The sequence below is a fragment of the Puccinia triticina genome, chromosome 1A, assembly GCF_026914185.1.
Source record: "Puccinia triticina chromosome 1A, complete sequence".
NCBI classification, from domain to species: Eukaryota; Fungi; Basidiomycota; class Pucciniomycetes; order Pucciniales; family Pucciniaceae; genus Puccinia; species Puccinia triticina.
In genome coordinates, this window is record NC_070558.1 from 3,386,372 (window position 1) to 3,414,346 (window position 27,975).

Consider the following 27,975-nt stretch of genomic DNA (forward strand, 5'->3'; position numbering starts at 1 on the left):
CAGAGTCTGATGCCGAGGCGCTTGTTCAGCTCCTTGGTGATCTGGGAGATAAAGATACTCCCCCTATCAGATACAATGGTCCTGGGCGTCCCGTGTAACTTCCACACCTGTCGAGTCATTAGATCTGCTAGTTGGACCGCTGTGATTGATTTGTGGCAGGCAATGAAATGCGCCATTTTCGTCAACCGGTCCACCACTGTCAGGATACAGTCGTGGCCGTTTGACTTTGGGAGGTCGGTGATCAGGTCGTAGAAAATGTTGGTCCATGGTCCTGCGGGTATGGGCAGTGGTTCCAAGGCTCTGTATGGTTTTAACAGTGACGGCTTTACCCGTTGACACGAGCTGCATCCATTGACATAGCGGTTCACAAACCTCTTCATCAATGGCCAGTTGAAGCAGCGTCTAATCAACGCCAGGGTTTTAGCCCTCCCCGAGTGGCCCGCTAATAGACTGTCATGCCGGCTTTGTAATATAGCAATCTTGATGTCGTTGTCTGCCGGAACCTTGATCCTCCCACGCCTATACACCAGTCCGTCTACGCTTGTGAACCCGTCTGTCCCTTCAGGTTTTCTATTAGTACAGCTAGTCGTGGGTCCTTGGGAGAAGCAATTCTAATTAGACTTGGCAATTTGGTGTCTGGAATTATGGTGTCTGCCCTCTCCTCCGGTTTCCCGGAGTCTTTGATCCCCATGACCTCCACTTCAAACCATTTCACCGCTTCTTCCGCCTCAAAAGATTTGTCCACAAACCAGCAGTCGATCTCTGCAACCTCTGCAAATGTTTCCGGCGTGATATTTTCCGGCCAAAGGAGTTGTCCGGTGTGGTGCTCCATTCCAAACCATAAGTAGTATTTTATTGCTTCTTTTTACATATATTCATCATTACATAGCCCATCTCCCCTTCATCCTTCACAAATACCTCATTATTATTACATATTCAGGTTCTACATCAAATTTCACATATAGTCACTCCTACATAGTACCCCCTTATCTTCAATGGTTCAGTAGTTATAGAGGATATAAGACTTACAGACAACCTACAGTCTTCATTAGTTACAATACTCAATTCATTAGTAGCTTACCTGAATCATTACAGTACATTCCTTTTACATAATTACTTTCACATACTAAACCCTTTACATACATTTCTCATTATGTACTATACCTATTGTACACATTACATCATTAGATCTGTGCTTACCTCTTTCAGTAGTGCTCATCATCACAAGTTGTTACTATGTTCTCATCACTCTTCCCCATTAGTACATTCTTTTATTCCCATAACCAGCATTCCCCTTTCAGCATTGCTCATCATTACATACTGTTACTATTTTCACATCACTCTTCCCCATTTGTACATTCCTTTATTCCCATAGCCAGAATGCCTCCACTGTCTGTGCTCATCCCTCCTTACTATAAGAACTGTCTTCCCCCCCTCACTTGTACCTCATGCAGAGAACTATATGCAGAATTCTATATACAGAAATTATAAGTTAGAAATTACTCATCACCCATTGATATCAGTGCAGTTGCTCCTGAACCCATTGCTATTGAACCTTGCCATTGCATTCCCCACTCTCATCACTCCTCCAAATCTCTTACCCTCATTAGTCAGTAGTTAAGCTCATAGTACTAGCTCCTAAGATCAAGCAGAAATCAGCCACACCTTTTCTTCTTTTTCTTAGTGTTACTCTCATCCCCTCAGCATTAGTCAGGAAGGCAGCCTCATCAGCACCCTTGCATAGCTTACATTAGTACTATTGTTGCTATCCATTTCCCTTCCAAGCTCTATTCTCCCCTTTGAGTAGTTCCACAAGTGGTGTCCCAACAGTGGCCTTTCTATACTTCAGATATCTTCAGCTCTAGTAACACTCTTACCATCAGCTACATACTACTTCACCTACACTCCTCATACTCCTTTCTTTATAAATCAACTCCCTGCTTTTAGAATCAACTTCAACCAACAGTAACACTATCAGCATCTCCACTATCAACCTTCAACACCCTTCAGATTTAGAGTCAACTTATCTGCTTCAATCATGTCTGCCCAAGGATCTCCCAACACCAATGTTGCTCCCAGTCTTTACCCTTCAGTGGATCCTTCCAGTAATGCTGCAGTTCAGGACTCCACCACTTCCAATGCTGGTCAGACTCAGGTTCCTCCCACTGGTCCAGGTTACCAACCTTCTTCTACTGGTCCAGGTCCACAGGCTTCTTCCAATGCTCCAGATCCACAGGCTTCTTCCAATGCTCCAGATCCCCAGGGTTCCTCTACTCCACAAGTCAACTCCAGTTCTTACAGACCTCCACCTGGACCTCAGACTTCCAGTATCCCTAGATACACAGGATATAGAGATACCAATCAGCCTTCAGAGGATTCAGAAGATTTAGATGCACCACCACCCCGCTTTCCCAGATTCCAGCGCCAAAGGGACAACTCAACACACTCCACCAGGTCCAACACTCACCTTTTAAATAAGGAACCAGCTATGCCTAGGTATCAGGATCCTGTCAGCAGAGGAGTAAAGATCAAACCCATGGACAAAGAGCTCTTCTTTGATGGAACCAACATGCCTGTGGAGAAATTCATTAGAAGGTATGAAAGTGCTGGAAGAGATGATGGTGCTAACTCTAAGGAACTGGCTGGACAAATCATTGCTTTTATCAAAGGGTTGGACCTTAAGGATGAAGTGGAAGACATGTCAGGCCATGAAAACTTGGATTGGGAAACCCTGAAGAAACAGCTACTCACCAGGTTTGGAACTTCTCAGCCATTGGTCAGATATACCAGGGAGGATCTCAGGAAACTAGTCTACAAATCTGCCCAGGATGGAGGAATCAGCACCTTGGAAACCTTCAACACATTCAGAAACAAGTTTGAAACCATCACTCACTACTTGGTAAGAATGGGGTACAGTACCAGCCTGGAGGAATTCAGACACCTTCTTTTGGAAACTCTTCACAAGGATCTGGATCAAAGGGTTACTAGGAGCTTGATGAAGGACAATCAAATGCTAGCCTCAAAGGACGGAGGTGATATCTTGCCAGACACTGAAACTCTTCTTACCTACATTCACCAGGAAGTTTACTCAAGATCAGTGGTCAACAGAAGGACTGAATGGAGGGCAGAAGAGAAATTCACTTTGGACAACTCACCTAGGACCTCCAAATCCACACCAGCTACTCAGGGAGCTGCTCCTACTGCTTCTACTTCTCTGGACAAACAAGTGGAACTCCTTACCAAACAACTTGCATCTCTCACTGCTGGCAAAGGACTACCTCCCCACATGGACAAACCTGCTAGGACCTGGCCATTCAAATGCTATTATTGTCATCAGGAAACCCATGGAACCAACAGCTGCTCTCAACTTGCCCAGGACATGTCTAGTGGTGCTGTTATCAAGGATGGAAGAGATTACAAACTTCCAGACAAATCAGTTATTCCATGGATTCCAAGCAGGCCAATCAGAACCCCAGTGGAAGAGTACTCTAAAACTAAGCTCACATCTTCTTTTGGCCAACTAGAGGAGGACCCAGCCTATTATCAAACCCACAGTTATGAAGCAGACCTTGGAAAGAGGACCAGAAACAACTCTAAGGATCAGGATGAGGAGGAACCAGCCAAGTCAGACAAAAGGATCAGGAAGGAAAAACAGGACCTAATGGACATGGATACAGAGGAATTACTTCACATGACACAGCCCCCTACTCCTAGTGCTTCCAAATCCCCTACTTCAAAAGGCTCCCCTCAAGTCAGATTCCAGGATAAGGACAAGGATTCAACCACTGCACCTAAGGACAAACCAGTTAAGAAGACCTATTTGGAAAAGACTTTGGCCAAGGAGTACCCAGGAATTGAAGAGGAAGTGGCTAGTAGGATGTTGACTGCAGGAAAGATGGAGTTGGCCTTTGGAGAAATCTTTGCTATATCACCAGGAGTTACTGACTGTATTAGGAAGAAGATAACCAACAGAAGGGTCCCATTGGATGGTGTCAAATCAGCAAACTTCACAGACATGGAGGATGGAGAAGAACCAGCACAGGAGCAACCCACTACTCACTACTCCTGCCCCCTTGGATACATCACCATCACTATTGGAGGAGAGAAACATCAAGCACTCTTGGATACTGGCTCTATGGTCAACATTATTCCTGAAACTCTTGCACATAAACTTGGATTGGTACTCACTGCTAAATCTATGAAGCTCAAAGGAATTGGAGGCCACCTTACTGATATACCTGGAATTGCTGAAGATGTGGAGGTAACCATTGGGAAAGTAGTCAGGACAGTTCATTTCTGGGTAGCCAAAGGACCAGTTCAGATGATTATTGGAAAGCCTTTCTTGATGGATGTCTCAGCTAACATCAACTACAATGGAGCCAGAGGAGAAGCACTTTCAATCATGGATTCAGCTGGTCAGACTTTTTTGGTTCCAATCATACTCCCCAGTAATCAGAAGTGGGAAACCAGCATACCTTCCAATTCTGGACTGGTAAATTTTTTAGATTGAGACCAGGTTTTCAGTTCCCTTCCCTTACAACTGCAACCCTGGAAAACAACCAAAAGCAACAAACTGTAGACACTCATTCAGCAAAATATAAATCAACTCTAAAAAAAATAAAACCAGTAAACCAACCAATGCCATTATCTCTCAATCCCCCATTATCAAGGCCACCACTCTCCAGAGATCCTTACCTCACTCCTTTGAACCCATTTCCTCCACCATTCACTCCTACCTCTAAGATTACTCAAGAAAGGCTGGACCTCATCGACTTTGGACCTCCTGGATGGCTCTCTCCTCAAGAATATCTCCTGCTGGTATGGGTAATTGTGATTAGACAAGGTGCTTTGGCTTTTGTGGAAACAGAAAGAGGCCTTCTTAAACACACCTATGGACAGCCTTATATTATTCCAGTCATTTCCCATGAACCTTGGCAACAGAAACCAATTCCAATTCCTGCACCCATCAAAGACCAGGTTATAGAATTGGTAAGGGAAAGACTCAGCACTGGCCTCTATGAACAATCCTTTTCCAGTTATTCCAGCCCTATATTTTGTGTAAAGAAGCAGGATGGTAAGCTCAGAATTGTACATGACCTTCAGAAACTCAACAAAGTCACCATTAAGGACGCTGGACTACCACCAAAGACAGAGGAACTCATTGAATCATTTACTGGAAGGGCTTGCTATGGACTAGGTGATATTATGGGAGGATATGATGAAAGAGAATTAGCTCCAGAATCCAGACCTTTGACCACCTTTGAAACACCCCTTGGAAGATTTCAACTTACCAGATTACCCCAAGGAGCCACCAATTCAGTTGCAGTTTACCAGGCCCAAATGATGTGGATACTCCAGGATGAATTACCTCAACATATGGGAATCTTTGTGGATGATGGAGGTATAAAAGGACCAACCTCTGACTACAATGAAGAAACTCTAAAGGACAACCCCCAGATCAGAAGATTTATCTATGAATATGCCATTACTCTGGAAAGGATTCTTTTCAGGATTGAAGAAGCTGGACTCACCATCTCTGGGAAGAAATTTGCTTGCTGTGTACCTGCTCTGGATCTGGTTGGCCATGTGGTTTGTAAGGAAGGCAGAAGGATATCCATCAAGAAGCTCAACAAAATTGAAACCTGGCCAACTCCCACCACTCCTTCAGATGTCAGAGGATTCCTAGGTATCTGTGTATATGTTAGGATGTTCATTAAAAATTACTCAACCCTCACTGCTCCACTCAGAAGAATCACCAGGAAGGACTCCTCTTGGGATTGGACTGAAGATTGCCAGGATGCCTTTGAGGACCTTAAAAGGATTGTTGGAACTGATATCACCCTAAAGAAACTGGACTATGGACCTGATGCTGGCTTAATCAAACTCTCAGTGGACTCCAGTGTTATTGCTGCAGGTGCTGTTCTTACTCAACAGGATTCTGATGGATTGGATAGGCCTGTGTTATATGAGTCAGTAGTCTTTTCACCCAGGGAATCAAAGTACTCACAATCCAAATTAGAACTCTGTGGTGTTGCCAAGATCATCAAGAAACTTCAAACCAAACTGTGGGGCCAACATTTTCAACTCAGAGTGGATGCCCAGTGCCTTATTGGAATGATCAACAACCCTTCACTTCCCAATGCCCCTATGAACAGATGGATTGGATTTATTCAGTTATTCTCCTATGACCTTGTTCACACTCCTGGAAAAACTTTCACCTTACCTGATGGACTTTCAAGAAGACCCCCTGATTCTGATGAAGATGATTGTCCTAGCTTTGATGAAGATGAAACCTGGATCAAACCTCACCCTGGATTTGGAACTAAACATTCTTCTTTTGGCCTGCTTCTGGGGACATCAGCTAAGTTGGGGGAGGGGGTAAGTAACTTGCAGCAAGGAATTTGGAAGCACCTCCAGGAATACCTTTCAACCATGAACAAACCTCCAGGATGCAGCAGCCTGGAATTCAAGCAAATTTTGCACAAATCAGCCAACTTCTTCCTTTCCAATGAAGTCTTGCACAGGATCAACAAACCATTCTCCCAGATAGTAGTCACCTCTCCTTCAGCTCAGAAATCCATCCTCAATTCCCTTCATGAATCCTTAGGCCACAGAGGTATTGCTGAAACCTACAGAAGGATTAAACTCAGATTTTGGTGGCCAGGTCTCAAGAGAGGTGTTACCAAGTGGGTCCAGTCTTGTGAAGCTTGCCAGAAGAGGAGTTCAAAATTGCCAATGGAACCCAAGAAACCTACAGGAGCAGCAACCATCTTTGGAAGAGTCAGTTTGGATACAGTTCACATCAAAGCTGGCAAATGGAAGTACCTGGTAATTGCAAGAGATGACCTTTCTGGATGGGTAGAGGCAGTTGGACTAGAAAAGATTCAGGCAAAGAAAATCTCTCAGTGGTTCTTGTACAACTGGATCTACAGATATGGAGCCCCTTGGTCAGTCACAGTGGATGGAGGCTCTGAATTTGGACAACAATTTCAAAAATCCCTTCTGGAATCTGGAATCAAAATCAAAGTCACCACCCCTTATTATCCTGAAACAAATGGTATGGTAGAAAGAGGACATCAGGCAATTAAGGATACCTTGGTCAAGCTCTGTGGAAAAGAAGGCAAGAAGTGGAGGAATTATTTACCTTTAGTTTTATTTGCAGACAGAATTTCCACCAAGAGATCAACTGGTTACTCACCTTATGAGCTAGTTCTTGGACAGCCCCCCATCTTACCCATTGATTTAGAATTGGAAACCTTCTTTGGAGTGGACTGGTCAAAGGTAGAATCAACTCAGGATCTTTTATTGGCTAGGACTCAGCAGCTTGAAAACAGGGATACCATCTTGCAGCAAGCACACCAGCAGCTTATGGATTCCAGGAAAAACTCTGTGGATTATTGGAACAAGAAGAAAACATCAAGGCAGCCACTAAAGAAAGGTCAATTAGTAGTAGTGTATAATAAATCTTTGGACTCTCAGTTTGGCAAGCTCTTTGAAAATAAATGGAATGGCCCTTACAGGATCAAAGCTCAAAACCCAGGAGGATCTTACATCTTGGAAGAATTGGATGGCACAGAATTGGCCAGAAGGTTTGCTGCAACTCATGTCAAGGAATACCACTCCAGGTGAAAACAATAAATAAGGAATAATCAATTCATTCCTCTTCTCTTTTCTCTTTCTCATCTTCTTACACAATAACATAAAAACAAAATAAAATCAAATCTATAAACAAATCAGAAATAAAATCAATAAAAATCATTTTCAAACACTCTCAAATAAAATAACTAATTATAAAATCAAAAGCTCACCTCTTCTTCTTTTATCACTACATCACCCTCTTCCATTTCACTTTTCTCCCTCTCCTTCTCTTTTCCCTTCTCCTTATCTAAAAAAAAAAAAAAAAAATAGAAATCAAAAGACATAAAAAGAAAATTAAAGCATAACATTAGTAAAAGTCCTCAATAAAGAATAAAAATAGAATATATTAGAACTTACCCTCAGCTCTTATCCTCTCCATTTCTGCTTCTACTCTCCAACCATCTTCCTCCTCTTCCACTTGGTCCCTCATCCTTAATAATTCCCGGGCATTCCTCTCCTCAGTTTCCTCTATCATGGCATCTATTATGGAATGAGTATCCATCTAAAAATCAAAATAGAAACAGGGGGTAGAAATATTAGTATTATAATCAACTCTCTCTTTTAAAAATTTCATCATATACATACAGAATCCAGTCAACATACATGTGCCAAAGCGTTGTGGAACCGGCTATACAACTTAAGACGGGCGTTTCGTGCGGTAACTGGGTCGTCGAGGTCCTCACGAGCAAAGGCAAGGAGTCCTTGTTGGATATAGCGGCGCAAGGCATCGACTTCTTCGGGTTTAAAAGAATCTCTCATACCGGCGTTGTACGCGTGAATGTTGTCGACGAACGAGTGCGCTCTGCGAATAGAAAAGGGGATTTCGTAGGAAGGTCTAATGACGGCCTCTTCGTCAAGCTGCGAAGATGATATGGACGTATTGGATGAATAATCTATCGAGTTTTCAATGATATCTTTCGGCGATGAGGGCGTGGAAGTGGCGCTGGAGGCAAACATTACGGATATTGTAGCGCGATAATGGGATTGTTCCGTTGGCCGACGACCTGGGGCCTTATAGATACCGCTTCTTATTCATATTATGAAGTCACTTTGGACGCCTTCACCGCTCAGAATTGTTTGGCGCGGATTCTCTTTCATTTTCTTAATTTTTTTGACTCTGGTGTTCGACCCAGTTTAATCTACCCTTTTCCAATATCTCCTGGCGCGTAAATACTGCGATCATTTCATCTAAACACCCTCTTCAGACGCGGGAGTCCATTTGGGCAGTCCCTCGGCGGTACCTTTGGTTTATTTCATTATGTATCCCTTGGATTTCAACTTCTTTGCGGTGGAAACCGCGGAAACCGTAATGAAACTTTGGAGCGTTTCAATAACGATTCGGCTGGCCTCAAAATACATATTACACCTTTTTAGTTTCATCTTTCCGATCTTGGCTTTCGTTTGAACTTGGTTTTAGCCGATTCTATCGAGCGGTTTTGGAATTATAAGTGCTCGAAGCTTTGTTAGGATTTACGCGGCCTCATTTACGGCTTTCATTCAGCGTCCACGGCGGCCCATTGGCCAAATTAATCTTTAATATTGCTCGGTTGTCCATTCATCTCCTCCTTCTTGCCTTTCTAATGAGCCTTAAATCAGAACGTTTCATCGACGAAAACCCAAGTTATACCCAAAAACATATTACCTTACATTTACGCGGTGTTACTACTACGCGCGCCCGCGGGTTTCGCTTGGATCTTTAATCGGCCCTACACAACCGATAATCAACCCTTGAAAATAATCAGTATATACCATTTTAATCTGAAGAATCGGCTCTTTCGAATGAACTGGGTTTCGAGGATTTTCATCGAGCCGTTCCGAAGATACAGGTCGACCATTTCTTTCCTTTTTGTTGGCGTTCCGCACGCGCGCTTTCCGTATGGAGCCCCCGCTCAGATAACAGGACCCCTCTTTCGACATTACACGCGCAGGGACACATGTTCCATTCCCCGTCTGGACAAAATGAAGAGAAATAATGGATCATCTTTCCGGGAGCATTCATCCAGTCATTGGGGGGGAATTCCGGCATCATCATGATTATCATCACAATCAATCATTCATATTCTAAATCTTTCTTCTCCACCATTATGGTTACTTCCACCACGGATTCCATTCCTGGGATTCAGCCTTATCCAACCCCCTCTCAACACAGGAAGTATAGATGTTTATATTGCTTTCAGAATGGTCACACCATCAGGAGGTGCCAGCTAATTACTTATGATGCACATAGAGGATTAATTAGGAAAACTAGCAGTACTGGCGTATGGCTTTTAGATAATTCATTCATCCTTTTGATTTATCTAGGTCTGTTAAGAGTTTAGTTGAACTTCTAGCTACTGCTGGGACAATTTCAGAAACCACCCAATTGGATCAATAACATTCCTTGGACAGCTTATCAACCTCCCTGGACTTCAAATTCTCTTCAAAGGACTCTACATTATATATTCAGACACTCAGAAACTCAGTTATTCAACCTCAAATCATTCACAAACCTTCAGAAACTACAATTATCAATCCCATCAATCATCATCATCATTGCATTGCTCTTCCTTAGCCTCAGTTAGGCGGGAAAATTATTGTATTCTTCAGAGTGGAAATTAGTCTAATATGTGTCTGTCTCAAGGATATTGCCTTCAGCAGAGTCAGATCTTCTTAAACATTCACCCCTCATTGATAATTGGACCTTCTTTTGGATACTGGACTCTTTGGATTGGATACTGGACTATGGATACTCTGGATACATAGGACTATTGGACTTTGGATTGGACTTGGATACCTTGGACTCAGATATACTGGACTTGGCTTACACTTGGATTCTATTGGTTTTGGACACTGGACTCTGGATTTGGATTGCTACTCAGGACTTTGGATTTCACCTTTTGGAGGAAGAACACTGGACTTTGGACTTTGGAATCTTGGACTCAACATTCTTCAACTCTTTCTGGATCACTCTTCTCTTTGGTGCATTGCCTGGGGACAGACAATAAGTTGGGGGAGGATGTGGTGCTCCATTCCAAACCATAAGTAGTATTTTATTGCTTTTCTTTACATATATTCATCATTACATTGCCCATTTCCCCATAACCCTTCACAAATACCTCATTATTATTGCATATTCAGATTCTACGCCAAATTTCACCTATAGTCACTGATACATAGTACCCCCTTATCTTCAATGGTTCAGTAGTTATAAAGGATATAAGACTTACAGACAACCTACATTCTTCATTAGTTACAATACTCATTTCATTAGTAACCTACTTGAATCATTACAGTAAATTCCTTTTACATATTTATTCTCACATACTAAACTCTTTACATACATTTCTTATTATGTACTATGCCTATTGTACACCTTACATTATTGGATCTGTGCTTACCTCTTTCAGTAGTGCTCATCATTACAAGTAGTTACTATGTTCTCATCACTCTTCCCCATTAGTACATTCTTTTATTCCCATAACCAGCATTCCCCTTTCAGCATTGCTCATCATTACATACTGTTACTATGTTCACATCACTTTTCCTCATTTGTACAACCTTCATTCTCATAGCCAGAACTCCTCATTGTCTGTGCTCATCCTTCCTTCATATAAGAACTGTCTTTCCCCCCTCACTTGTACCTCATGCAGAATTTATATATAATTTTAGATACAGAAATTATAAGTGCCCATTCTCATCAACCCATTGCCATTGAACCATTGCCCATTGCTTTCCCCCCCTTTCAACCATTACTCCAACTCTCTTACCCTCAGTAGTCAGTAGTTAAGCTCATAGTACTAGCTCCTAAGATCAAGCAGAAATCAGCCACACCCTTTCTTCTTTTTCTTAGTGTTACTCTCATCCCCTCAGCATTAGTCAGGAAGGCAGCCTCTTCAGCACCCTTGCTTAGCTTACATTAGTACTAGTGTTGCTATCCATTTCCCTTCCAAGCTCTATTCTCCCCTTTGAGTAGTTCCACAGCGTCCAAACGGGGCCTTACTTTCTTTGTTTGAATGGTTGGATGTTTCAGAACCACTTGCTCCGCCCCCTTCACACCATTTTGATTCAATGGAAGAATTGTGTTCCTTCTGTCAAACCTGGACAAAACATCATGGATACGTGGTGTGAAAGTCAAGACTCAAACTCTCACCCTGGGAAAAACATGTACATATCCTGTGATCATTCAGGTGGAGTTTGTGGAACCCAATCAAATAAAACTGGTTGCCAAACAGCCTGCAAGAAGATCAGCTGTCCCTTCAAGCTCAAGGTCTAAGTACCCATTAGGAAAGATCTGACTAGCAAAACTTGGCTGTTGGAGGTACGCCATGCCAAGCACAACCATGAAGCATCTCCCAGACCTACAGCCCACACTGCTCACCAAAAAATCCACCCTGAGCAGTTGGAGGAGATGCAAAAGCTTTTGCAATCCAATCTCAAGCCAGCACAGATACTCTTGCAACTTCAAAAATCAGATAATGAAACATATGCAACTAACAAGACAGTTACAAACACATTACAGAAGATCTGGCTGGTAGATCACCAACCAAAGCATTATTGTCTGTCCTCAAAGAGTCAAACTGGACGTGGGACATCAAGGTGGATGATAACAGATCTATTGAGAAACTTTTTTTTTTGCTCACCCAGGATTCACCTTGCTTGCATCAATCATCATGTTGCCATGTTAGATTCTACATACAAGACCAGTTGCTACCAACTCCATCTGCTCCATGTCATTGGCCAGGCCACATTGAATCAATCTTTCTCTATTGCCTTCTGTCTTTTGCGCTATGAAGATGTAGAGAATTATCAATGGGCTGTGAACAATCTCCTGAAGCACGTGTGGTTTCCCTTGGGGATTCCAAGGGTATTCATCACCGATTGAGACAACACCTTACGGAACACATTGTCAGAAGTTTTCCCCAATTCTCAAGTAAATCTTTGTGCTTGGTACATCAACAAAAACATAAAAACCAATTGCAAGAAGTACTTCCTTGCAGAGAATAAAATTCCAAAGTCCAAAGCAAGCAAACCTGATGATTCCTGGGTCAAATTCATGTCTCTATGGCAGCATTTAACCTATGCAAAGACATCCAATCTCTATGAAAAACATATTGAAACTTTGAACAAGTTTCTGGTGAATCAACCAGCTGTGTGGGACTACCTTGAACAAAATATAACCTGGTCAAAGATCTGTTTGTTGCTGCTTGGGCTTGCCAGCACCCTCACCTCCAAAACCTCAACACATCAAGAGTTGAATCTGGTCACACAAATCTGAATAAATTTGTGACAAATTTTATGGGTGATCTACTTACAGTGTTCAATACTCTATCTCTTGTGTTTGATGCTCAGATTAACCATGTTCAAATGTCAATTGGTCAAGATACCATCAAAACCCTGGTCAACATTCCTAAGTGCCTCATCCAGCTCCTTTGGAAGATATTGAAATTTGCAATCAAGTAGTGTCTCCTTCAGTATGATAAGATTGGGAAGCTTGATTCCACTGAAATGTGTTCAAAAACGCTTTTGATTGGCATAGGTATCCCTTGCGCGCATAATCTTGTGGAACTGTTGGAAATCCAAGATGTTTTGTCCCCAGGCAATTTTCACAAGCAGTGGCAATTAAATTATAATCCCAAAATCACAGTAAAAAAATCTTTTTAATCAAAATATGGCTATAAATTCAAATTTCTGATCAATCAATTGTGCTTCTATTCACAGAAAAGAAACTCGGAGACCTTTGAATTGGATGAAGAGATCAACAAGCTGACTGTAGCCCTCTCTCAAGAAAAGATGACCAACCTTACTTGTATTCTGCAGACAATTAATCAAATTGCTGCTGGAAATCATGTTGCAGTCCCAATTCCAGCACCTGAAGTTAAAATGAAATGCAAAGGGAGGCTTTCACTTATGCATTCCAAATCAACCAAACAAAATGCATTGGCATTTGAGATCATCAAAGCAAAGCTGAAAAAATGCTCAGTTGGCCACAAAAAGAGCCCTCAATGCTCCAAAAAGACAATCAAAGAGGATCAAAATCAACAACGGTGAAAACAACTACTCCAAAGCCAAAAAAGTGATTCAGAAAACAATTCAGAAGCAATAAAAATTGATTGTGAAAATGAGAATTCTGAAGGCAGTCAATCCAAATACAAGGGCAATTTGAATTCTGGATTGGAGAATGAAGATGAAAGCAAAGGCAATTGAGAAGCATCTGTTGGCAAATATCAAGACAGCAAAGGCAAAGGAGAAATATCTGTTGGTGAATTTCAAGACACAGTGGAAGTTGATTCCAAGGTCTTTTGTTTTCTCTTGTGTCACTTTATACTAACAAAAGACCTGAACTCGTGAATCTTTCTTATTTAGGCAACATACATCCCTCACATTCCGGTTAACTTGTGTCAGTACATCACAAGCATTTACAATCCTGCTTCCAATGGCAATTGCAGGTTTTCCTGCATTTCCAAAGCTCTTGATTACAACAAAGTTGGATGGCGCAGAGTCAGGAACAAGATTTTAGAAGAAATTGCAGCCAATCCAGTGACATACTCCAAGCTGCACAGTGGTAATTGGTCTCTGTCTGAAATCATCAAAGGTCTCAAGGTCAAAAGCAATCAATCCTGGATTGTTCCCCCGCCGGAAAAATGGATGGGGAAAATGGCACATGGCCAGATTCTTTCAAATTCTTATGCACAACCAATTGCCTTTCTTTTTCAGGATTGTTCTAGTACTTTTCTGCCCCTCCAATTAGGTACAAAGGAAGAGGGTACTAGAACTGACCCAATTTACCTGGTACACGCAAGAGGGAATCATTGGGTTTTGGCCCATGTTGAGGAGAAGAATGGTGCCTGGCCCATTCCTCCTCCAATTTTAGCCCCCAGGTTAACTTCTAAAAGCGCTAAAGGCTGGTCAAACCATCTCAAAGATGGCCAGACTCTCTACAAAAATTCAAAATAGCTTAAATATTGTTTCCTTGCTTGTTTTTTCTTCTTCTCATGAAAAACCTTCTGCTCTTTAAGCTCCACCCTAGCAAAAGGAAACTTCCAAGATTGGTGAGATAGAGTTCTGATTTATGTACTCCATTTCATGGAGTGCTGAATTGTGATTTGGAAACCACCGCTTCCTCACTGCAGAGAAGTTGGGTTTGGGTGCACTTCAAGGTTGCTGAGGATGGCAAAAAGGTACAATGCCAAGTAACTACTAAGAATAAAAGCACCCTGCACCAGGAAAAATATACTTTCACTAGACTACAGGTGACATCAGCCCAAGTCCAATGAGCTCCGCACCATTTGCACAGCTGGGCAAATGGACAGCTCTCTGTAGGAAACAAAGGGGCCATTGTGGCCTAGTTGTTGTAGTAGCAGAGGAGGAACAAAGTAGCAGCCATTTTTACTTGATGTCACCTGATGTCTGGTGACAATTTATTTTTCCTGGTGCTGTGCAATCAGATTTTGCAAAGAGACCCGACTGGAAGTACAATTTAGTCGATGACATTCACCTCATAGCAGTTACAACAATCTATTATGAACGCTTGACATTCAAATTAAGGACTACGATGCCTACACCCTTTCTGTATTTCTTTCATGCGGATAAGTGAGAGTGCCCTCCTGACCAATGTGCTATACCCGATTTAGCCTCGGGTATCTCTGAGGGCGCCCGTGGACCGTACCCGCCGGGTAGGGCGGGTGCGGTCCAGACAAAGAGGCGTCCCGGAGTCCTATATCCGCGGGCCGGACCGCGGGTATACCCGGAGAGGCCGGGAACGGGGGCCTACCCTAATTCAGACTAAGAAGCTTTCACCACAGCCACATTCTTCTTTGATATTTGGATCTACCAAAAACAAAAGCAAGATTTCCGCCGAGAAACGAAGTTGGTGGGCAGGTTTTTTGGTTAGAAAAAAAGACAAAAGACTGACTGTCAAAGACAAATTTGTTGCCCAATTTACTCTCCTGCCAGTCCATGGTGCTTCCGATGATGCTAAACAAAGCGCGTGAGTCGATTAAGACTTTGATTTCCTGTCCGGCCTGGTTTTTAGTCACCACGACTTCATCAAACTTCCCCGGCTGGACATGGGGGAATGAGACAGAAGAACAATCGAGTCAGCAAAACTACCGACCCAACCCTACCCAAGGAGAGACATCAGTCTGGCGCGTACCTGGTCTACATAGTCTAGGTTGTATGCCATCCCAGCACAGCCTTTGTTCTTCACCCCAATCCGGATCAACTTCGGATTGGGCCCGTCTAGCAGAGTCGAGAGGTGATCAATCGCCCTAGGAGTCTAGAAAACAAACGATTCAAAGGTGCAAGCGAGGTTAAAAAGTTTGAAAACACAAAAACCTGCGAGTGTGGGGGGTGCGAGGCTGTCACTGACCAGGTTAATGACTTGCTTGGTTGGTTTGGTCGCCCGGGGAGTTCGTTTGATTGGTGAAGCTGGTACATTGGTGGGCTGTGAGGGAGGTAGTTTGCTGGGCTGTGAGGGAGACAGTCGATAGCTGGCTTGGTTGATAGATCTGCTGATTGTTTCCTGCGGAGAGATGGTGGAAGGGCTTTGGTGGTGAATGAAGGCTGAACATCTGAGCGACCTCGTGGCCGTTCGGCTGATCGAGGCGGGCAATGGTGAGGATGATGATGATGCCTGTGCGAGTTTCCGGATGAAGCTGCTGGGTAGGGAGACTGACATCGAGTCTGCTGGATAGGTGGCTGTTAGTGTGAGGTAGTAGCTGTCGATGATGGTGGGTGCTGGTATGAGTGGAGGGTTGTCGGTGCAGAGTCCGGACCGCTGGTTCTGAGGCTCGAGCCACAGCACTGGCATTCCAACTGCTGACCAATCACAGTTGCTCAGTTCTGACCACACCGCCAGAGTATCCACAGCCCATCAACACGCCAGAAGTGGATTCACTTTTTGATCAGCTCTCCTAAACCATAATAAGAGCATCTCCAGGGTTGGCCTAAGTGCACCCCAACAATTTACTGCATGTCACCAACATATTGGTGTACATGACTGTGAACTCCAACATAAATGGGGTAGTTGCCATTCAGAAACTCAAAGAAATCTTGGGGTGATATGTACTCCAGCCTCTGCCAATGGTTATTTCAATCAAGCTTCAATGCACAGTTACTTTGCACATTGCACAGTGATGGTGCATGAATGAGTATGATCAAATCATGTGGAGGTAAAATGGCAGTTACACTGGAGTATGCCACATTCAACTTCTGGCAGCTTCTAGAGGTTTTCTTGTAGTGAATATACTCTGAACTTGAGTTAAACTTCATTAATGTTCATCCAATTTTTCACTTGACACAACCATTTTTCCCATCATTGTTTCAGCCAAGGTTTCTCATGCATGTGGCCAACTGGTTCCATCTTCTTGATTTTTTCTTGATTTTTTTGCTTTATCTTTTTTGACAAATAATGGTTTTGATAAGAATCTTTGAACCTTCCTTTGATTTCACTTCTTGTTCTAGAAAATTTAAACAATAGGTGAGGTTTCAAGTTTATTCAAAGTTTCTTATCACCTTTATCAACTTGGAATATTCTCATGAAGTATTCTTCATCAATAGGGGGGTTCACGATTGGATTTCACCAGAAATTTTTAACCACCCCACCAGGAGAGTTGCGCACGCTGCGCACTTAAAATTTTAACTCAATTTTAACTCACCAGAAAAGACCCACCAGCAAAATTTACTGGTGGCTCAGCAATGGAAACGGACTGGCATCCAATCACCTGCCAGAGGAGAAGCCCCCAAACACCCATCCTCACCTTGGACCGGCACGCATCTGGCCCCTTCATCACCCGCTCGCCTGGCCACCTCCAAACACACGAGCAAGCCGAGTGGTATCGTCATCACCTGCTTGCCCCGGCAGTCACCTCTGATGCACAAGTATAGCGAGCGGCAACAGGTCATTCGTGACCTGTTCATGATGATCATCTTCCTTCATCATCAAGAGACTGACGACATGCTTGATTCTATCTTGGGGATACCAACGGTCCCTTCCCTTGGCGCGACGGTGGCTCCTGACGATCCCGGGCACGCTTTGGTGTTGGAACTCCTTTTCGAGGATGAAAAAACCATATCTGATATGCTCGGCTTGGTGCTCAGTAACCGGTACTTGCACACTCGATCGCCGGGAAAGACACACGACGAATACAATTTGGTGCGCCTGTTTGAGATGAGGGACAAAGATTTCAAACAAGCGGTCCGAACGACGCAATCGGGCTTCGTGTGGCTTCTTGAAAAGATATACGCTAACCCGATCTTCCAGAGCAACAGCCCTCGACAACAGCTCCCAATACCTCACCAGTTAGCCCTCACCCTTGAAAGGCTTGGTTCCAACGGCAATGGGGCCTCGGTGGGAAGATTTGCCAGGAACCTCTGCGTGGGCCGTGGAACGGTTGTCAAAATTACTCGCCGGGTGGTTCGCGCGATCAACGACTTGTCTGGTTCTCACTTGATATGGCCGGATGCGAACAGACGAAGGGAGATCTCCGACGTTATGAAGGCTGAAGGCTTCAAAGGCTGTGTTGGCTTTGTTGATGGCACAACCATCCCCCTCTACCAGCGCCCAAGCATTGATGGCGAGGTGTTTTTTGATCAAAAAAAACGTTACTCGATCAACTGCCAGATAGTCTGCGACTGCGATCGGTACATCACGGCGTACATGACCGGTTGGCCTGGCTCCTGCTGGGATAGCCTAGTATTCAAGAAAATGAAGCTCTGGTCAGAGCCCAAGGCTCATTTTGACCCAGGTGAGGTATCATGTGACATGTGGTTGTGGTTAAACTAATACTGACCACATTCTTGCAAGCAGGCCAGTACCTCATTGCCGACTCGGCCTATGAATTGAGTCGCCATTGCATCCCGGCGTACAAGGCACCCGCCGCATACATCAAGGAGAACACAGAATTTAATTACTGCTTGGCGAGGTCCCGCGTTCGAAACAAGCACACAATTGGGATCCTCAAGGGCCGATGGGCCTCCCTCCAGCACTTACGACTGGCGATCCAAAAGCCATCGGACATGAAACAAATAATCCAATGGGTCCACTGTTGTGTCACTCTGCACAACATGCTCGCTAGTCTAGGCGATTCTTGGGACGTCTTGGATACCCCGGCTGAAGATTCTCATCCAGCGGAAAACTCGAACGATGACTCCGCAAGATCTCATTGCAATAGTGTACAGTCTTGTTGTCTTCAGACCAATTACTCCCTTGGAGTATTGCCGTTGTGATTCTGCTCACTATTGGTATCCCCTCCTTCTCTTTTTGTTCCTCTTTCACGTTTTTATTTCTTGTGATTTATTTCATAACCAGTAGGGCTGTTATGGGGAGGAGGTTAGATTAAATACATTAAATGTATTTCTTTTTCAGGAGCTTATAGTAGTAGCATCTGAGTCGTTGCCGTCCTCGTGGTCTGCCCTTTCAGGCATGACTTGTTGAGATTCATTGTTGGATGAGCCTCTCCCTTGCCGGTACACGCGTACAAAATCCCTAAGGGTTTCTTGACGCATAACTGAATGCAGAACATCCCAATGCGGACATCGTTGGAGTGTATAGTCTGAGGTAGCAAGGCCATATTTCATCAGTCCTTGCGCCGGGCTGTGTAGGGACTTCCTGGAGAAACTCACTCCAAAGGATCCGCATACCCTCATCGCCTAGGCTGGCATAAAGCTCATCTTGGCTTTGGGCCATGAAATCACGAGCTATCTGGTAACTCCTTTGAAGGTATCGGATTCAATCGATTATAGCTACATATGCCCAACACTTCGTCACTTCAGCTTGTACGGGTAGGTAAGAACAGGGATTTCTGTTATTACCTCTATTATCTCGTCAGATATTATGATCAAGCATGATCCCTCGAATCTCATTGGTCACCAGCTCTCGGTTTGCCCGGTCAAACCACAAACGGCCCTCGCCCCTCCATCGGTCGTAGTTGCCAGGTACCGCGAGCCAGTCAAGGAGGATCATCAAGCTGGATGGCCCGCCGTTGATGCCATCGTTAGACCATGAGGCTCTTCTGGGTTCTCTGTGAGTGCGATTGGGGGGGGTACGTCGATGCCTAATCGCCATTTTTGCCGCGGGTTCCTGGGAGCTGGTGAGAGGAAGAGCTCTGGAGTAGGTTATATAGCCTGGGCGACCACCTCCAGGCAATACAGCTTGGCCCAATACAGCTTGTCCAAACCACAACTGAGCTGTGTGTTTGGATGTGGCTTGATGTGGCTTGGGTTAATTTGTTGGCCCCTGAGTCACTCTCATCATCATGTATGATGGACGACTTTGATTCCGTCCAAGCGAGTAATATGATTTATTTTCCAAGGGAGCCAACAAACAGGATGTGGTATTCAGACGGATAGGAAAGCATATCAAATAAGAGAAAACATAAGGAGCTGGCGCCAGATCATATAGGGCAGACATGCGCCCGGTGTAGGTGAAGGGAGATAGGATCCAATATCATTTGTGGGAGGGAATCTGCCATCCCTCGCGTCAAGAGAGACCGCTAAAACCACAGCAGGTGAAGGGAGAGGGGATCGGATGACTACACAGATAGTTGGGCGGGGGGCATATCTAAAATTTGGCAAATATCAAGCGTGGGAGGGAATCCGTCCTCTCTTGCGTGAAGAGAGACCGCTACACAAACTGAGAGGGCCGCCAATAACATATCAGTATTAGTCTGTGTGGAAGTGATATGTCAAGAGGGAACAAGAGTGACAAACCACTCGGCTTTATCCATAAATAACCTTCAAAAGCGCCTCAACCTCGGCGGCGCTTTTGCCCTGACCTATGAACTCGCGCGCACTTTCCATCCTTGCCTGTTCCAATGTTAGTTTCATGCTGAAGGTGATTGCGCTCCCTCTCCTTATCCCAGGACATGTGCTCTTTGAGGTGAGCGAATTTCTCCGTGTTGGCGCTTTCGAAGGCGGAGGCAAGACTCTTGGATTTGCTTTGATTGCTGCGATTGGGTCCCACCGGAGTCAAATCAGCTGATTGTTGATTAGCGAACGCCCGGCGGCCAGCTGACGCCGCCTCGTCGGCCGCAGATTGATCGGCACTCGGGGCCGCACTGCCATGTGTCGCTTGATGGATTGAACGCTGAGATATCAAGCTCGGGGAGGGATATGCTGCAGTCCCACTGAAATCAAGGGGCGGAGGGAGCTCTTCATCCTCACCAACCAAGTTCGGGCCGTCAATAGGTCGTGCAAGCGTATCTTGAAGAGGCTGGATGTTTGGGGTGATGATGCCCGAGGGGGGCAGCTCGTCTTGAGTCTCATCCCAGCCCGAATAGAAGATCTACTGAGTGGACTGAGGAGCATCGGAGTCATCGGAGCCATCATAAAGATTGCCTCCTGTCATGGAGTCGAACTCGGCCAACGGGGTGATGTTTGCCTTTCCTCCAAAGATTGAGTACATCCGTTCGTAGCACGGGCACTTACTCTCGAGGATCTCGGCCAGAGTAGGTAGGTCTTCACCCTCTTCTATCCCAGCGCCGGTATTATCGGCCCACGCTTTGGCCTTCGCAAACCTCTTCTTGTAGCCATCGATTCGTTGGCGGAGCTGGGACCCGGTGAGATGCAGGCGGGAGTTAGACTTATTGTTAATGTAGATTGCAAACATGTTGTACGCCGCCGCCTTTGTGACCTTGGTTGTGCCAACCACCGTCTTGGCCCCATCTCCATACAAGCGGGTATAGTTGGCCTCCTCCTCGAGGTAAGAGCATACATGCTTGTAGTCTTCAGTCACGAACGGCGGGTTAGCGTCCGAGCCAGTCGTCTGGGATGCAGGTGGGGCAGATCCCTGCGGAATCGGAGTTGAGATCGGGGTGGTCACACGTTTCAACGGTTGAGAAGTACGGCAAGGGTTACAAGAGCGGGGGGCATTCTTTTTTCCGCCTTTGCCTTTGTACCTATCGGCGACCCCGTGAGTCTTGATTCTTGCCTCTTCTGCCTCGGCTCGAGCAAGCTGCGCCCAATGTGCGATCATCTGCGCTTTAGTCCTGCGGGCCCGTTTTGGCTTCCCACTCGCTGGGGCAGGGTCCAGGGGAGGCGATTGAGATCTGGTGCCTGACATTGAAATGGCGTTCAGCGAGAGCAACGGGCTACAATCGGATTGGAGGCGGAGGTCGGATACGTTGGGAGACAGGCCGGATGGGCTATCAAACAAGCTTGGATCCAACTAACGTTTGGGAAAGGGATCAGTCGGGGGTGAGTGATGATCAAAAGGGATGGGAATGGAGATGTATGTACCTGACTGGATATGCTCATTTGGGAAAACTGAGCCGAAAAAAAAGATCAATCGAGGTGGGTGAAACGGCAACGGGGTGTCAGAGGTGTGACTTTGACTGTTGGAAATGGTGGTATTGCCGGAATCGGGTGAGGGGGGGGTCTGATGTGGGAGCCGCACTTGTAGCTTTATCTAAATTTTTATGATGGCGGGGGGATGACCAGTAGCGGTTTATTGCTTCTGGTGGTTGTTTGTGTTGGGATTTTATGCTTAATTTAAGTGTGAATATCCACCAGCAAGAAAATTTTTAGGGGTTCACCAGAAACGTTTTATCCAATCGTGAACCCCCCTAATGGATATACAATTATTACAAAAATTTATACTACATTTGATGATCCCATGTAATGAATCATAGATCTTTTTATTGTAATATCCAGTAACAGTCATATTGGCAATCCTCCAGCCTCCCGGCAGATCTGAGTCAAAGTTTTGTTGGTGGTAGATCTTAGAATTTTGATGTCTTTATTGTTTTGATCAACATATGATAAACAATATTTTGATGGGAGGTATTGGTTCCATTAACTCACTTGTGAAATTTCAGGGGATTGGTATGAGTAGTAGGGGAAAATGGGATCAAAAGCTTACCAGGGTGGGTTAAGTCACATACAGGAAGATTGAAATAGCAGTCTCCTGCCTGGGAAAGATTCCTCAGCTCTGATTGGTTGGTGGTACTTCATGATAGGACAAATCATCAAGTTTAGCATCCAATAGCATTAAATTGCAATTTTTTCAACATGAACACATACCTGCTGTTGTGGTAAGAACTCCAATCATACTCAAATACACCATATTTTGACTGACACTCCCAGGCCAAAGTTGTCAAGAACTTGGAAGAATACCCATACTTTGATTCAACCAAAGAAGCATGATAAATGGTTGGATCATATCCATTTCCACTTTTTTCTGCCCTGACAATGTTCATCATTCTATAATATTTTATGTTTGTTTTTATCTTTTGGGTTAGTTCATGGCATATACTCTTGTTTTAGATAATTAGTGCAAATGAACATTCATACTCACATTTCATCTTCCCCGCAGTATGATAGCTTGTCAGCATCATCAAAAGCCCCATTGACTCCTGAGTAGATACAAGGATCCTGATGAGGCAGAATTAATGGGTGATTTTGTAAGCGGATTGACCAATCTAATCTCCTAGAATATTTCTCTAGAAGAATTAACACATACACTACCGCGGACAATGAAGGCATTCTGAAGAAATCAAAAGAATCCCCAATTCATCAAATCAAGAAACATGGCCATCAAAATTGGTGAATTTCTCCTCACCTGGACTCTCCAGAACTTTGCCAATGATTTCAATTTCAAAGCAAGCTCCAACTCTCTTTGTAATTTGTTCTGGAAATTAGATGGTACCTCGTTGAGAAAACTTCCATCGCGATTTATCCCGGCAAGACCCTCAAGATAACTGATTGGTGAATTTATGACATTTTGGGTGATATTGGAGATAGTTGAATGGACCGCTTGTTGAGCTTGAGCCATCATTGCGGCTATGTTTGCTCCCTGTAGTAGAATGCGGAAGATACATAAGCGTGAATCTTTGATGCTAAATAACACCAGAGAGCTGGATACTTACCCTTGTGAAACGATCCTCACCAGTTCCAACAAATATGACCGAGTTTATAAAAGCAAACGCAGTAGAGACATACATCCCCCCTGCGAATGAAACCCATGCAATTTCTCCCCAGGAGGCAAACATTGTGCTGGTAATCGGAGCCCAGGAATTAAATATACATCCCGGGAAGGAGGTCACCCAAGTGGTGACAAGCCCCACATAAGCCGCCTGGAAGAGTGGGAAAAATCATGGAACTTCCGATCAAAATGTGTTGAAATGAAGAGGATGCAGAAAAAAACTTACCGCAGTCTCATACACCCTACTCGGATCTTTTTCGAAGTCGATCAACTAAGCCACATTCATAGATAATAATCAAGTTAAGCTATAGGCAGGTTTTATACCTATTCATGACATTAAATAACTGGATTTACCATCTCGGGTATGATACCTATAACACATACCATTTCAGCTTATTCTTCTGTAAAAATCTGCAAAGACGGCTCATACCTGACATTGTTCCAAAGCTGAGGGATGATGAATCATTGTTTAACAGCAGATATTTGAAGACGTTAGAAAATACATCAAGAGAAGCTGCTACCGTTTACACACACGCGCAGATTGAGGAAGCTGAAAATCACTGACGCGTAACCGGCAGAATCATATAGACTGTTGACAAATGAGTTCCAATTCTGAGCTGCCACGAGCGCATACCAATCTCGACCTTTCACGGCTTCACACAGCTGGAGGTAGTCCCCCCCCCCCCCACAAATAAGTAAGCTTCATTCAGTCTAATATTTTTTTCTCATCTGCGTTGTCAATTCTGCACAGAAACTGACCTGGCCACTGTGTGGATGCTCGCCAATCCCAGCTGAGAAATCTGTCGCCCCCACATGACTGGCGTACTCCTGAGAAGTTACCCCACATCGGAGTGCAGAAGAAAGTCGTATTAATCAATCGGTGAGCTTTTTCGGAGTAACGGAGTGATGTTCTTGCATGCATTTTGTCGTGTATGAGGGGAGTCTTCTTTCTTTACCTGCAAAGTTATCTTTGACCCGCCGGGGTAATTGTCCAGATAATCGTTCATTCGAAGTTGAGACCACAAAGCAGGTGTCAAGGGAATCTTATGGCAAGGCTCGTTGTCAATGTCGAATACTGGCGGTCAGAATCAAAACAACATTGAAATTAAACCTCAGATATGCTTTTCTGTGCAGAAACTAGCAGAAACCAATGTTGGTGAGAAATTAGATGAGATCTGCTCACCGCGAGCACCCCAAGTTCGTATCCTATTCTTTGTTACGTTGAGTTGCTTTTCACAGGATAACCCCCTAGTTGATATTAAAAGATAAAGTAGGGCTCGTTTCCCTGCACGTGGAACGAGCATGATTTGAATGTAGCGAATTTATCTGTCTGTTGAACACTCTGAGATCACGACGAGTTCAAGTTGAGCCACATCGCCTTGCTATGTATTTTGTCCGTTTACACACAAACGGACAAAATAGCGGGATCGCCTTGCCGCTTTGTCCGTTTACACGTAAATTACGGACAAAAAGACGTGATCGCCTTGCCTGTTTCATGCAGATGGGCAAGGGTGAAACTTGCGACAGGAATGGTACATACATGTTTCAGCCTTCCCCAAACACTGCACCAAAAAGCTCCCGCATATGTAGCTGCAGCAACTCAGTCGTAGCTACGTACATAGTATGTTGGATTACGCGTAATCTGGCAGTACAGCTGTGTTGATACTACACCCAAAAAATTGAATACTGTGCTGGGGAGGATAGGACCCCCCCACGTTCATCGAAGCGTTACATTACAAGCCATCCATAGCCCTGACTTATCACAAGTCCCTCGCTTCGGGGGCCCTGGGCTGGCGCGAAGCGCAACCTCCTCCGGCGAAGGAGGGACTTGCAGGTAATCACAAGATTTTGGCGTGAGGTTTTTCACCCTTTTGGTGGGAGTTTTTTCCCATCCTTCCGGTGTCTTCCCCCTACAATTACTTCACGCTGTGAGAATAAAGGTTGGGAAGTGCTTAGAAATGACCACTTCCACCTTCTTCAAGAATGTACACCGCGGGGCGAGTGGGGCGTCAAAGTGGCGGCATCCGTGGCGCCCCATGGACCCCGCATGTCAGAAGACGCCTGAGTGCCGCGCTATGACCATATCCTTTGGGGGCGCCATCGGATACATTCACACCACGCCACAAGGTGACGCCCCATGGGCGGTAGCTCCCCTGAGGGCGTCAAAGTGACGGCCCCCTGGCGCCGGCAGGCTGGTTGTCGGCGGCCCTATGGACGCCCGGGGACCGTGCCAGGTATGACTGGAGGGGGGGCCCGGGGTCGACGTGAGGGCGGTGGGGCGTGGTTAAGGGGTTGTGCCCGAGGTGTCAGCGGTGGCGCAGTGGCAGATGGGACAAGGGCGTCACATGCGAGCCATGTGTGGGTCATCCAAGGTTTGTAGGCGTACGTAGCTGCGACCCCAGGAGCTATGAATTGGGCCAATTGCCACCTAAAAGCAGGCCGCCTCGACCAGGCAGCAGTGGGCAATTGGGGCTCAGCTCAAACAACACTGGGGATGGTGGTGCGGGGGCAGCCCGCGCGGGCAACATGATGGGTGAAACTAACTCAGGATTTCATTGCATGATCAGTGAAATGACGGGAAATACAAATAGCTGTGGCTGCCTGCGCAGTGAAAAGGGTAAAGTTTGTCTAACTATGTGGTCATGACCACGGCCCGTTGGCCATAAAGAAACAACCAATAACATTTTCTTGATTGTCTGGATTGATCTCGCAAGTTGCGAGATAGAGGAGAAGATTGTTGTTGGAAATGGCGGGGAATAAAAATAGCTGTGGCCGCCTGCGCATAAAAGTTGTCTGATTATGTGGTCATGACCGCGGCCCAACGGCCGTAAAAAGGGTCAGTGGTACCTCTGGGGATGGGGCTGGGTGCGCCACCGTCGTTGTTGTCAAAAGGTGCGGTCACCCACGCCGACCATAATACGCCGGACAAGACCACAACCCTGCATTTTTCTGCCTCTGTAAGCTGGGGGGTAAGGGGAATAGTGATATGAGGATTAAACAAAAGGCATAAAATGGGAGTGAGGGGGGGGGATAGGAGCTCACACTCACTGTTTCATAGAGTTGGTCCACTTCTTCTGGCGCGGGTGGGATCCCTGAGGCCTTTGTCATCACATGTAGAAAACGGGTCCCGACATAGCCATCCAGCTGCCGGCTGGGTTCGTTGAAGGTTGCTTGGTTATGACTCTGCACTTCGCAGGGGCAGTCAGTCAGCATGAAGCACAAAAAAAATGGGTTGTGACCTACCAGGACCGCTGCCGGGCTCACTGGGGGATCTGGGGCGTCGCCAAAAATTCAGGGAGGGGACCTGAGGCCATTGACTGCGCCAAACATCCTCAGCGGGCGTGGGAGAGTGCGGATGGCTGGAACAATGAGCCTGCATCCGCGATTCAGTGGTGATTAATGCACCCAGTGATGGTTAGGTTTGTGATTGCTGTGCAATCCGCAGCAATTTCAAATCTCTCCGTCCTCATAGACCTAACCACTACACATCCGGCCATCCGGATAACTAACCGTGGTCTTGGGCATTGGCCTGTTGGGCTATCCGCCGAGCAACATTAGCTGGTTGCCATCCCCCATGACATGATCAGGCCTTGGTTGTTAAACCAGCCATGTTTTTGCGAGTGAGGGCTGGAACATGGAGGATGAGGTCATTGTAACAGGTCCCATGGATAATGTGGCCGAGGTGAACTGTTGGCTTATCAGTCATAACTCTGGAGGGAGGAGCAACTACGGCCGGCATGGCCGGATCCGGGTGAGCCTCTCATTAGCCCAGGCTCTCCAGGGACCAAGCGCAGCATGGTGGCCGCCAGGTGTCGCCTCCAGGCTGCCACGGGAACAGGCAGCCATGATGTCTTGGGGTGTGGCCTGAGCGCATCATGGTGTCCGCCAGGGGTTGCTTCCGGGACGCCGCGGGGGCGGACAGCCATGAAGTCTCCGGGGCGTGATGGTCTCACAGCCGCCTTGGATGGGGGCGCAAGGTGGGCGACCCCGGGGCCGCCCCTCAGACGCTGAGTCAATTGATGGTCTTGCCGGCGACTTGGTGCCGCTTTGAGGGCCGTGGCGCCCAGGGGGCCACCGTGGGGGCGCCACCTCGCCATGGGTCACCTGTTCGCCATGGTGGCGCAAATTGTGGTCCATGTGGCGTCTTGGGGGCTGAAGAATACGGCCGCGCAATTGTGGCGCCACAGCCTTTTTGAATTCGCCCCGCGGTGTATATATCCGGCTGAGTGATTATTGATGTCTTGGCTCTGCACTGCTACATTCCGCTAGCCTTCAGCACTCCACAATGAGCCTGATCTATGGCGTAATAATACACAAGTGATGAAGCTCTGCACTTTGCAAGCACAAGTACACAATAGCAATCAAGCAAGCAAAAGGGTCACATAAAACTCTCCTAATACTCTAGTATGTCTGTAGGTTGTAAATACAAATGATGAGTA

The 27,975-nt window shown here is 45.5% G+C and overlaps 3 protein-coding genes across 3 annotated transcripts; all 3 read right to left on the reverse strand.

Annotated features, from left to right (window-relative positions):
• Positions 1-15,394: 15,394 nt before the first annotated feature.
• On the reverse strand, positions 15,395-16,426 carry PtA15_1A426 (uncharacterized protein; the record flags this gene model as incomplete). The annotated part of the gene is made up of 4 exons (XM_053165453.1): positions 15,395-15,444; positions 15,530-15,677; positions 15,770-15,892; positions 15,986-16,426. The coding sequence occupies 4 exons, from the start codon at positions 16,424-16,426 to the stop codon at positions 15,395-15,397; spliced, it is 762 nt and encodes a 253-aa protein (XP_053016643.1).
• A 5,846-nt stretch (positions 16,427-22,272) lies between these two features.
• On the reverse strand, positions 22,273-24,002 carry PtA15_1A427 (uncharacterized protein; the record flags this gene model as incomplete). Its single annotated transcript, XM_053165454.1, has 10 exons — positions 22,273-22,349; positions 22,475-22,560; positions 22,636-22,815; positions 22,910-22,986; positions 23,075-23,098; positions 23,174-23,407; positions 23,481-23,687; positions 23,763-23,807; positions 23,891-23,907; positions 23,972-24,002. 10 exons carry the CDS (start codon positions 24,000-24,002, stop codon positions 22,273-22,275), a joined length of 978 nt encoding a protein of 325 aa, XP_053016644.1.
• A 2,331-nt stretch (positions 24,003-26,333) lies between these two features.
• PtA15_1A428 (uncharacterized protein) lies at positions 26,334-26,850 on the reverse strand (the record flags this gene model as incomplete). The annotated part of the gene is made up of 3 exons (XM_053165455.1): positions 26,334-26,498; positions 26,585-26,717; positions 26,801-26,850. 3 exons carry the CDS (start codon positions 26,848-26,850, stop codon positions 26,334-26,336), a joined length of 348 nt encoding a protein of 115 aa, XP_053016645.1.
• Positions 26,851-27,975: the final 1,125 nt, after the last annotated feature.